The sequence below is a fragment of the Sparus aurata genome, chromosome 18, assembly GCF_900880675.1.
Source record: "Sparus aurata chromosome 18, fSpaAur1.1, whole genome shotgun sequence".
NCBI classification, from domain to species: Eukaryota; Metazoa; Chordata; class Actinopteri; order Spariformes; family Sparidae; genus Sparus; species Sparus aurata.
Genome location: NC_044204.1, coordinates 5,245,514 through 5,258,483, shown reverse-complemented (window position 1 = coordinate 5,258,483; position 12,970 = coordinate 5,245,514). Strand labels below are relative to the sequence as shown.

At 40.9% G+C, this 12,970-nt stretch overlaps 1 protein-coding gene across 1 annotated transcript in view; it reads left to right on the top strand.

The window, feature by feature from the left end:
• fat2 (FAT atypical cadherin 2) overlaps positions 1 to 12,970 on the top strand; it is a 115,882-nt gene that overhangs the window by 77,168 nt on the left and 25,744 nt on the right. Inside the window, exons 20-23 of the mRNA XM_030395786.1 lie at positions 6,012 to 6,209; positions 7,660 to 8,260; positions 8,827 to 9,027; positions 12,782 to 12,939. Of these exons, the coding sequence (XP_030251646.1) occupies positions 6,012 to 6,209; positions 7,660 to 8,260; positions 8,827 to 9,027; positions 12,782 to 12,939 (1,158 nt within the window). The remainder of the gene's footprint in view (positions 1 to 6,011; positions 6,210 to 7,659; positions 8,261 to 8,826; positions 9,028 to 12,781; positions 12,940 to 12,970) is intronic.

Genomic DNA, 12,970 nt, shown 5'->3' with positions numbered 1-12,970 from the left:
TCCTTTACAACCCCGCAATTACACAATATGAATCAAGATTATTTTCAGATTTTGAAATGGACAAGCCAAGGCCAAGATTAAGGTTCTTAAACAGGAGTGTTGCAGTTTGTTGTAGGTTTTCTACATTTTGAGTCATTTCAAACAATTCCACTTAACAAAAAGACGATCTTTCAGGGGTTAAATACTTCTTTTTTTGTTGTTTGTTCACATACTCTGCTAGTGAAACAAGCTGAAGTAAGCTCTTCAGTTTGACATTTTTAGTGAGCTAGCTTTTGATTTGTTTGGTGCATTTCAATTTAATCTTCAAGTTTTTGTCAAGTGTTTTTTTCTGTGGGCTAGAAGTGGTTCACATCTCAAAGCTTTGTAAGCAGCGGCAAATGAAGAATGTCAGAACGACTCCACTTTGGTTTTTATAATCATCCCACATACTGATGGCATCTTGTCAGGCTTGGAATTTCATCACAATTGCTCCAAGGATTTTGCCTACATGATATCTCCTGTAAAGCAGCAACGATTAGTCGATTACTTTAAGTCAAATGATGTCATATTTGACAGTGAGTGAAGAGACTTTGGGTTTTGGACTTTTAGTTGGACAAAAGGAGCAATCTGAAGACGTCACTTTTCACAGACGATAATCAAATAGATTCTGAAATAAAAAGTTAGTTGCAGCTCTAGTTTGCTGTTATAGACATCAATTGTCAACAGAAAAGTGTTGCGGAAATTGGAATCATTATGGCAAAGCAGCAGAAACAAGCAGGTGAAATACAGGTTCAGGTCTAAAGACTGATTAGATGATACACACAGTTGAATATCTCTCAGCAGGTTGTGCTCAGCACGGTGCTACAGCCAACAAAAGCTCAGGTTAAAAAAATATCAACATGTATCTTTCCTCTCTAGCAAATAAAACTGTAGAAATATGTGCTCTTCATTATAAGGTGGGTTCTGTTTTTTTTGTTTGTAACACCTTTGAGACACCGTAGGCAAGTCTAAGAGACTTTTCAGATTTGTGTTCAGGAACTGACCACATTCGCAGCCTGAAGCTGTTGAAAACATGTTGGCCCCACGCTGCCTGCAAAGGAAGAAAACACAGACTTAACACAAACCACTGTGTCAACAAAAAGTCAACAAGCAATGTGTAAAAGAAAAAAAAAGAAAGAAATGTAAAAATCCACCCAGAGCGCTCTGGAAAACATCGCTTGCTCATCAGCTCCTGCAGATATTCACTGGGGGCAGCAGCAGTCGTATTCATGTGTGAAATTTGACAACTCGATGGAAAATATGAGCACAGGGACTCACTTTTACATGAATGACTCCTAATGAAGAGTTAGTAACCTGAAAAAGCTTGCACGTTTAAAGTGTTTCCATCAGTAGAGCCTTATATTCCTCAAGCAGCGCTGTAAACGTCCACCTGCTCTGCTCCAGAAGGCCTAACAAGCTGTTAATGAAGACAGATGAACTAATGACTTAAGGTGATTAAAGAGAAATCACTGAAGATCAGTCATCCTCTATCAATCAGTCTGTCATTGTAACTCTCTCTTTCCTGCTCTCAAACACACTCCAGTGAAAATATGCTGACCTGCTCCATCATAACTGCAGCACTCATTAAAACTGCACTGAGAGTTCAGTAGTGAAACTCTTCAGAGAGCCAAAACCAGAGCGAGGTTTTCAGGTGGATCAAAGACGACCAGCTGTCATGATTTTGTGGGAGTTGTGTGTTGCTTGCAGGACAGCGGTGCCACCCTTTCACCCCCAACCTCTAATAAAAAACTATGAACAGGCAATTCACTTCCACTTTTCTCTGTGTGTAAGCTCGTATCGCTGCATGCTTCAGTGCGACATACTTGCCCACATGCCTGTGACTACATGTGTTTCTCTGTGTGTGTTCACGCCTCTGGCGGTGCCGTCTCAGTGGCTGCTGCTCACTGACAGTTAAAGTTGTCTCAGCCAGCCCTCCATCACTCTGCTGCAGCACTGCCAGCTCACAAACTTCCACCCAGGCACAGAGTAGCTGCTTCACGAGCCAAAACGTATGCGCTGCACGGTGATGAATACAAACTCTGTGATGTCATCCCCATCTGCTAATGTCTCCGCAGCCAGCTCGGCCTTGTGAAGGAAGCCCTGACTGCATTAGGCAGATGGATGTTGCTGAGACTGAGGAAAGGAGTTGTCATATTTTCTCAGACAGGTGTTGCAGGTCAGCAGCGGCTGAGTCGTCTCTGCTGTCAGACAAATGCCATCATACGCCTTTATCTGACTATTTGGCACTTTTACGACAGGCACGTCTGTTGAAGTGAATGTCGGCGCTGTCCGGCTGCAGTGGTATTTGAATATTTACTAAAAGCAGCAGATGGACAGGTGATTCTCTGCTTTTGCAGAGCGTCCTCAAAGCATGCAGAGTTACTATGACATAGTGCGTCTGTGTTGGTTTACTACTGGAAGTGCTGACTGAAGTAAATCTTCACTCAGCATGTTAAACAGAAGCATGAATACCATGAAGGAGATTTAAGCTCTGTTGGGCTGCTTCTGACTTAGAAAGTAATGTAGTACCTTTAGCATTGATTTAAGGATTTGCAGATCAGAAGACAGCAAGATGTTTTGATTAAAACAGCTAAATTTGGTATGAATTTTTAAAATATTGAGTTTGGATTTGATCTTTTAGGGTAAATTCAACGTTTTCTCTACATTTAAGTATAGCAGTTCTAAAGAATTTCTGCCTTTTACCTTCATATTTTTCTTCAAACAAAAACATAGGCCATCAGAGTAAATTATTAAATGCTATAGAGACAGTTGCAGCTGCAACTGGTATTTGATTAATCGATAAGAAGATCAAAATAAAATAAATTAGATATTAAAATAAAAAATAAATTGAAAAACTATTTTGATTATCGATTGATTGTTTTAGCCATTTTAATGCTGGTTTCAGCTTTTTAAATGTAAATATTTGCCTGCTTTTTTTACGTCTTTTATGACAGGAAATAACAAGTCCTTAAGTGTCAATGTTTAAATGTATTCATTTATTCATTGTTTTTTTTCCCATTTTATAGACTCACAATCAACCAAACTGTGAAAAAAGTCAGGAAATAAATTGAAAACAAACAAAACCTGGGGTTCTGGAGGGTACTATGCCTGAAAAATTCAAGAATCAAGGACTGTTTCCTGCATTCTGGTGAATGTATTTATAGAAAGAAAATAACAAAATAAAATGCGACGGCATTCGGCCTTTAGTGTAAATTTGCACATGGTAAACTTAACACTTTTTATTCGTTAATTTTTTTGACTCTGAAATTCTGTGTTGCAGAAAAATCAACGTGACAGATTTTACAGCCCCTTTCCTTTACGACTTAATAAGAAATATGAATTCTCCTCTCCAGGGCGTCTGAAATTTGTTTCAATTTTCCTTCTTTTCTTCTCTGATTGCTATACTGTTGCACAAGGTGCAACAGTATAGCAGACAAGACACTATGCAGACACTATGCAGTGCCTGAAACAGGTTGTGATTACTAAAAGGGAAAAGAGGGAAATGTTGTCTGAAATTGGAAGGACACTCTGAAGAATTGTGACCCCGGGAGGAAAACTGAGAGAGGCTAATCAGGAGGGATGGCAAGTATAACAATGATTATAGGCAACTTATGATAAACCAACAATAAAGGAAAAACAGCCGCCATTATAGACTCTATTCAACACAGATGTCTATTATCGGTGTTGCTGGTGTCAAAACTGGTCCCCAGTTTTTACCTGTGTACTACTGATGGATTGTTGGCTTAGTTATTTTTCTCATATGGTCTATTAGTGCTGCAGCTTCCCTTTTCACACTGTGTCTTTAATGCTCTGTTTTAGCTGCAGAGTGAGACATCTGAGACAATCTTTGGTGAGAGTTGCACATGCGCATTACTTAATGGGAAGGATGTAGCAAATCAGAGGCAGAGTAGGACAGTCCATGCCAAACAAGGCAGTGTGATCTAAAATAACACCACTCCAGCAGTAGCAATTGTATGTTACAAAGTGACGCACATGACTTATGGAAGTAAAGACTCAACTCCAAACCAGGTGTTTCAGGCAGTGTGGGAGTGTGTTTACTGTGGGAGAGAGTAACTCCCTTTGCCGAAGCTTTTTCCCTTGGCAGACCCTGTACATTCACAGAAATGCTACATACTACAATAAAGGAAAGGCAAAAACACTTGAAGTCTTTATAAGGTCTAGATGTTGATGGACGGAGTGTGTTACATTGCTTCAGTCACTACAACACCCTTGCTTTCCTTCTAGCAAAATAGATGAAAGTGGTGGAAACGTATCGGACACAAAGAAAGTTGGGCATGGCGGTGGACAAATGTATCTCAGTGAAAACTCACCACACTGTCTCCTGACAATCCTCTATTTCTCTTGACTGGACATGTAATATCCCTGTGTGGTCACCCACTATGTCGCTGCTCTTGGTCTGCACACCAAATTGTTCCTCACTGGGAGCTCAGGTATCACGGTGATACTGGGGGTTGTCACTTCAGTTCCGCTCTAGAAAAACCTGGAAAGCCTTGCTATAGCCACTAACCCTGCACGTGGAGTCAAACTCCTAACACTGACACGCTGTTGATGAATGACTTGCCAAAAAACTTCCAGTACTCTCCTCACACTCTGATGAAGATGTACTTTGCCTAAACAGTCCTCCGTGTTTTGTGATGCGTGCTCTAATTGAAATTTGGAAGATCTGAGGCGTTCTAGCCCATTAACTCCAAATTGTTTGTATTTCATTGCTGCTCTCCTCCCAAAGCAAGTTTTGAGATTGATAACAACCTTCCAGGGAGGTTTTCTATTTATTTCACTACGCTTTGAAGATGGCTTTGGAGAGATGATCAGTCATGGTGAACAAGTTTAAGACTTTATAATTTTTTTGCCAGATAATGTATGGAATAGTGAAGATGAAAGCAGGGACCATTTATAAAAGTTGCCTTGATGGTACAGTACTTTTCATATGTGTCAATTTCAGCAGCAGAAAACCTAAGAAATTAATAAAATGGAATAAAAATCAGTTCCTGGTTCATTAGATGTTCTTATTCCTAAAACTATAAGTCCATAATGAGCTCCATCAAAACAAATGAAGTCTAATATAAAGTAATGTCTTTAATAATAATATTTCAGCCTTTCTTATATTTGTTATTTCATTCTAACCCGATTTATACAGAATAGAGGCTATTAAATATTCAGTATAACATGATGAAACTCAGCAGAACCACAAACTACAGGCTCCAAAATGACCATAAAGTTGAATCAATAACTCCCTGAAACTATTAAACCACTGACGTTATAAATTATCGACAGCGCTTCAGGGTCTGAAAAGTGAAAGCAACAAAAAAAAGTGCCTCAAACATGCATTTCCTTATTTAGCAGCAGGGTGCAACTCTACTAGTTTCAGAAAGTCTGATTTCATGTAAGCTTATGAGAAAATGACCCTCCCTCTAAGCTTGATTTAACAGGTTTTCCTAATGAGTTCAGTGTCTTAATGTCTAGTTTCAAGTCTTTTTCAATAGAACACAATGTTCATTTAGTGAATTAGACTCATTAATTGATTGGTGTAAACAAACAATAAAGCAGGGTATGATTTAGGGCGTGGCTGCCTTGTGAATGACAAGTTGCTTCCATTAAGTGTCCTGAGGTTCTCTGACAGACCCGATCAGTAAATCCTCCCTAGGGCCATCATTTTGTCCAAATATGGTCACTTTAAACTCCTGTTTAAAACTATCTAAAATAAAAAGCACAATAGCATTCTTTCTTTTCGCTCTGGAATCCTAAGACTTCTGTCTTCGTCCTCATTATTAGTACATAGTTACATTACGCACAGCACAAAATGTTCTTACAGTTAGTGGTTTAGAGCAGTCAATTTTGTAATTATGAATGTAGAGTGGTTGGGCAGTGCATATAGACACTTTATTGAAGGACTGCTGCACCTCACTGGAAATGAAATGAAATAATAATTGAAGCTGGTGAAGAAGGTGAATTTTGAACTTTGACTCCTACAGGAGGGCGAGCCGGTCGGCAGCACCATCCTCCAGCTCGTGGTGGCGGACAAAGACACGCCCAAGAACGGCCCGCCTTTCTCCTTCCACATTGTCAGCGGCAACGAGGACCGCCGTTTCAACGTCGACCAGGGTGGCCTGCTGTCGCTCTCTGCTCCACTCAAAAAGAAGGCCAAACCCCGGCACCAGCTCAAGATACAGGTAACAATACAGTGTGTGATAATAGGGTTTGTTCAGCTCCTGAATGTAGGCTTAGTTACTCGGCTTTCCTGTGTGTTTTCAACCAGTGGGAGTATAAAAAACATTTATTGTTATATCTGTCAGATCTCATCTTATACCCCTGGAATTCACATCTTCATCTATGTGCTTGAGTCTAGAGACCTCAAAATGAAAATGAGAATCTGACTCACTATGTGAGGAACTGCAAAGTGTTCATTGTAGTCTATGTATTCAGTGATAAAATGCTGATGCAGTACAGTGTCCCTCATGGTCTCGCTGGCTGTGTCGCTGACAAACCTGTCAGGAGGGGTGGTGATCACACTGAAAAGAGGAGGAAGTGGTAACAGAGTGATCTCCTTTGTCTGCTGTGGTTCCGGACTTACCCGTGTGTCCTGTGGTGCTTTAGGTTCACAAAAAAAAAAACCCAAAAAAGAGAAAACGACTGATCGGACTTGAGATAATATCTCCGATTGGTTTTGGAGTCAGACTTGCTGCACGTTGCATTTTATTGTTCATCATAAAAATCAAGACCACTCTCGGAATGTATCTATAAGCAGAGTTTAATAAAGTTTACCCTGTGAAGTCTTTTCACCAGAAATAAAAGGTTATTATGAGGATAAAGCTCTCAAGGCAGTTCAAGATTATGAACTGAGAGCATTTTTGAATACAGCTGAATATGCATATTACTGGACTGTGTTGCATGTTTTCTTTAGGCTGGTGTTGAAGTTTATTTGGGGCTCTTAAATTGCTGATAGATGATATTTTAGTCCTAATAACTGCATTTTTTTATTTTGACCATTTACAGGCTATATGAGAAAAAAAAATGTTTTAGCCTCTCCTGGATCAAAATCAACTCGCTATTCAATGATTAAAAAAAAATCAAACAAACTCCATCATATCAAATATGTCTTGTTGGTCTCATGCATCTGTGTGGGTTTTGAGTAGCTCAATCGATGAATGATTTTCCACCTAAGAAGGTAAGAGCTACACATTTTACAGCAAAAAAGAACATTTTGAAAGGTAGAAATATTTGATATAAGTATGAAGCTCAAACCAGAAGGCTGTGAGCCTAGCACAAAGACTAAAGATGTGCATAAACCACAAACACGGCTCTGTCTAAACATAAACATATTCCGTCTACCAGCATCACTAAAGCTCACTAATTAACAAGTTATATCCCCATAATTGGATTATGTATATCTTAAAGCTGAGATAAGCTGCTGCTGGCTTCAGCATCATATTCACCATATAGACATGAGAGTGGTATCAATCTTCTTATCTGATTATTATTGATAGATTAGGTAGCAAATATATTCCTACATATGAAATTGTTCTGTTAAATTATTTTACTGAAAGGGTACCACCGACTAAAAGTTAATTAGACATGATATCAGTTTTATCTTTTTTTACGTGCTATTTATTTACCAATCAGGTGACAGACAGCGGCCACCCTCCCCTCTCCTCCATCTGTGTGGTTAACATCAATGTCACCGAGCAGAGCAAGTATCCTCCCTCTGTGGTGCCTTTGGAGGTCTTCATCACCACCTCCGGTGGACTGTTTGCCAACCGGGTCATCGGCAGGCTTCACGCCTCTGACCAGGACCTGCAGGACGTCCTGACCTACAGGTTGGTATCAGAGAATCCATATGAGGGGAGATTTTCCGTCGACATGTCTGATGGGAAAATCTGGGCGGATGAAAACCTGGAGGAGGGCTCCTACTCCCTCAACGTCAGCGTGACTGATGGGAAGTTCAGCGTCTGGACTGGGGTCAAAGTTCACGTGTGGAAGGCCAATCAGAGAGCACTGGACTCTGGCCTGACGCTGCAGCTGTTCGGGTTGTCACCAGAGGAGTTTCTGGGCGACCACTGGAGAGGCCTTCAGCGCAGCCTGGGACAAGCGCTGAGTTTACCCAGACAAGAGCTTCACCTGGCCAGCCTGCAGCAGCTACCTGACACCAAGATCCTGGAGGCCCTGCTGGTCTGGAGGCCTCAGAGTGGACTGGTCCAGTCTCTGCCAACCAGCAGACTCGCAGGTGAGCAATCATGACATGCACTGAGCCATTTAAACTGATTGTATCTTAAATAACCCAAGTCTACTCCATAAGAGATACTGATTAGGCGCTTAAAGGAACAGTTCACCCAAAAGGGAATTTTCAGTCATTACCTCCTCATTCCTCAACTGATTTTCACCCTTGATGCACGGTCAAGCTTGTGCACCAGCTTCAGACGATGTGTGCGCAGAAACTTAAAGCTCAGCAGCTATAGTGAAGATTTCGGCTTTAAAAAGGTTGTAAATAAATACTATTCAAATCAGTTTGGGATCTATGAGCTGTTCTGATTGTATGATTTTTTTTGTGGACTACCAAGCTTCACCCGACTTTCCATCAGCATGGGGAGAAGAAGGTAGTGACTGAATTTTTATTTGTAGGTGAACTGTTCATTTAGCACTACATGATATAGAGGAAATATGATATGTGATGCATTTTAAATCAATAAAGTGACTTAGCCATTAGTTTGGACTCGTAGAGAGTCAGGTAATCCTGTGAGATGAAGAGGTCTCTTTGAATGTGCCGTCTGAAAGAAGAACTCTTTCATGTAGGGATTATATCGGACATCGAGGACTCTTTGGGCCTCAGCATCCTCAGGGTGAGCCATAACGGGTGTCTGGGCGCCGGCTGTCCGCCACGAGGCTGCAGGAACGCCGTCCAACTGACAGGAGACAGACTGGGCCATTTCACTACAGCCAGAGCCGGTTACATCACCCCACATCACGCCTGGGAGAGCGTCTGTCCCTGTAACGGTACGTCTGTCTTTGTGAAGTGTGTGTGCGCTTCGGAGAACTATTAATGAGAGAATGTGTTCATGTGGGCATTGATCTGAGTGTGTGTGAACCAGGGAAGAAGCAGCAGCTGCCTTTATTAGCGGGAACGACAATTTAGAGTCTCACTGACACCTTCGTCTCTTCTAAAGAGCAGGACAAGGCTGCAGCAGCGTCTTCCTGCTGTGCTGAATTGATCTTATTCAACAAAACTAAAGCGAATGCTGAATAAGAGAGCTGGACTCCAGCAGAGTAACTCTCTCAACTCTGTTTTCATCCACACAGAGCAGAGAGTACACACTGTCCACGGCCGACTTCTCATCTAACTGATGATGATGATGTGCAACAGAGAAACACATGAAGGTGTAATGAGAAACCCGGAGGTGTAGGAAGGTTTACATCCACCTACATTCTTTCTTCTGTCCTAATAGAAAAAAAACAAAAAACATTTTCAGCTTTCAGGCTTTTATTTATTATTTATTTCTACATAAAAGGCTTAAAAGAAAAGGCAAATACAGGACAGGTGGTCCATTGAAAGGCTCAAAGAAAGATAAACTCACTATATTATGACATTTTTTTAAAAGGATAGAAAAGCAGGTAGGGGACAAAATATTAACAGAAATAGGGAGGAGAGAAGGGCAATTATTTTTCATTCATGCTGTACTGAAACTCCAGTGCCAAGTTACTATGAATAGAAACCAAAGCATCTGGACTGGAAATGGCCCAGGACAGGAAGGCTCTACAGATGGTGGTTAAAACAGCACACAACATCATGGCACTTTTGGCAGTGCACAGTCAAACTATGGCTTTTTGCTTCACCCTTATTAATGCACAGAGCTGATCCGAGCCACGCCCGTGATACTGATGACTGCAGCCAACCCAACACAATCCCTGTCTCCCCCTCAAACAAGTGCTCCCAGCTCTCCCTTCTTTTGTAGATCTTGGTGAACGTCTGGTTTCTCGTCTTCATCCCTATCAGTTGTTATCGCTGTATATGGAAAGAACGCTAATTGGAACCATCTACAGAGCATCAGTGCGGACATGTCACTTCACTGATATCAGTGAGACCAAAGGATACCAAAACCCAACACCCACTTCAGCTACAGTCTGTTCGCCCTGCTGCCATCTGGCAAAAGATACAGAAGTATCTGCTGCCATACCACCAGACTACAGAGCAGCTTCTTTCCTGGCTGTGAGACTCCTGAACTCCTCGTCAACACTCCACCATGAAGAAATGTTTTCTTGTGTTTGCTTAAGGGACTACAATTTGCATTTCTTTGCACTGTGGCAATTAAATGGACCTTGAACCTTCTTCCATTTCTTGGTTCAGATTAAATTCTTGAGAAGAGGACAGAGACTGGATGAAGATATCTGCTGTCAGAGCTCAAAGAGCCTTCTTCTTCTAACCTGTTAAAACACAGTAAATCCCTAAGATTTCATACGAATATCACTCTGAACACGTTGGATGCGAATGTGGGCCCTCATTTCGCGTCTATTACAGCCGACAGAATATCTCTATCATTGAGCAGCAGCGGCGCCACTTCAGATCATCCTCACTGCTTTGTGTTGGCATTCCTCTAAGGATTAGTTGCGTCCGCACAACGCACGGAACGAAAGTCAGCTAGGGGCTCTCCAGGATATATACTCATTATCTGCTTGTTTAGAGTCTTCTCCCCTCAGGAACATCTTCTGACCGTGTTATCGGCACTATATTTTGTCTATATTGGATACCTCTTTGATCTAGAGGCGTGGAGTTTGACAGTAAGGTGATGTCGTGAGGACGTAGAACAGGTTAGAAATCTCAAGTATCTGAAAGCAGTGGTACAGGCGGTGTTAAACTACAGTTTGTACTCTGCTTTATAGAACCGTTTTATGTCACAATGCAGTGGAAACTTAGCTTAAATGCGGTCTACAAAATCTGGTTGTTGATCTACAGACAACTTATTACCCTCAGTTTTGTTAATCAATCAGTTTATTACAAATAAATGCCAGAGATTTTCTGGTTCCAGCTTCTCAAACATGATGATTTGTTGCCTCTCTTTTTTTAAACCACTATAATTTGAATATTGTTGGACTGACAGGAAAAAACAAGGTGCCAATTACAGCTCTGGAATACCAAATGACATTTTTAACAGCTTTCTGACACTTTTATTCAATTAATTTTTAAAATAATAAACAGCCTGAGAAAATTCACCAAGTGTGCGCCACTATCAAGAAATAGTGTTTCACACAAACACGCATTAGAAAGGTTAGCCCTTTTTAACATTTAAAGTTCGATTATAAAGTTGTACTTTTTGTATTAGTCATTTGAATGTTTATTGGGTTTTTTTGTCTTGAAACATGAGCTAGATAACTAGACTCATTTCCATCTGGATTATAAAACTGGTAACTTTTGAGACAAACAAACTTCGTCAATCCATTCATGAGTTCAGTCCCTCATTCAGTCCTCCCTCCCTTCTTAGTGTTGTTGATGCTTTCACTTCTGTCGGATCACTTTGTTTTGCTTTTGGCGATTTTCCAGTCAGACAGATCAAACGAAACCTTGGGAAAAACATGGTCTTTTTCTCTGATATTTATCATTACATTCAGTTTAGACCATGTTTCATCTGCACACTCCGCTGTCTCATTTAGAGGAAAGTGAAGGTGGAAAAACAGCACTGCCTTGAGGATTGATGAAGGTTTTTCTGTGGCCTTGAGTTTGAATGTGAAAAAGGTTGATTAGGTAAGAATTATTCTGCAGGAGTTTGGTGCCTCAAAACCTTAGTTAACCAGAATTTCAGATGTGTGTAATGTGAATTACTGAGTTCTGTCACGTGTTCACCAAAGATGCAGTGCGAAGTTTTTCACCCAAGGACACCTCCTCTTATTGTCCTCAACAAAGAACCTGCGACAGTTTTCAGTGCAAATACATTATTAATACAACCTTTAAAGTTGTGTTAACACAGTAACTAAAAGCAGAAATAGACAACTTTTCAAATCCCAGTTTGATCCCTGATCTCAGCCAGTTGTATTGATAAGTAGGCAGGTTTGTTACTCACTGATCTTATAGAAAGAATGCCAGTTTTGAAGCGTCTCAAGTCCCGGTGGTAAGAGGAAAGACATGTGAACGTGGGAACAGACTTTGACACAACACCAGACGGCTCTCTGTCAAGTGAATGTCTGTCTGTTCTTGTTTCCCTGGTTTCTATCACTCTATCCCTTAACCTTCTTTGCCTCCTCCATCAGCTCCTTTTTCTTTTGCAGGAGTTTCCACAGTTATTCCATCGTAACCTAACAATGTTCTCTTCCTGCTTTGACTGCACAAAGGCAGATGTGCTTCCTTTCTCTAATTAGACCTTCATTTTTCAGCTTTATAATTTACGTGAGTTGTTTACTGCCATATTGGATGTTGAAGCGAGAACATACCGAAGAAATCCCCTAAGCTTGTGTTAACAACAGACCTGATTTTAGGCATCTTAGCAAAAAACATTTGTTTTAAACGACACCAGAAGTGCATTATTCATTGTACTATCAAACAGCACAAAGAAAATCATCGATTTGGATTTAAGAAGCCAGAATGAGTGAAGTTGAAAAAAGATCCTGCTGCAGCATCACCACTCTGTTTGTGGCCAAATTAAAGACCTGGATCAAGGCCATTTATGCACTTATTGTTAAAGACTTTGAATCATTAAGTACTTCTTCAAATCAGAGTGACTCATCGGGCTGCTGTGTTTGTTTTCATGTTTGTTTGTCTCAGAGTCGGCCGTGAGGTTCGATGGTAAATCCTACCTGAAGTACCTTCACAGGATGGACGAGGACAACCACAGTTTCAAACTGTCGCTGAGGTTCAAGACTTTCCAGGAGCAGGGCCTCATCGTATCCACCAACAGCACCAACGACTGGGGAACATTACAGGTCAGAAAGATATAGTTACCAGTTTCTATGA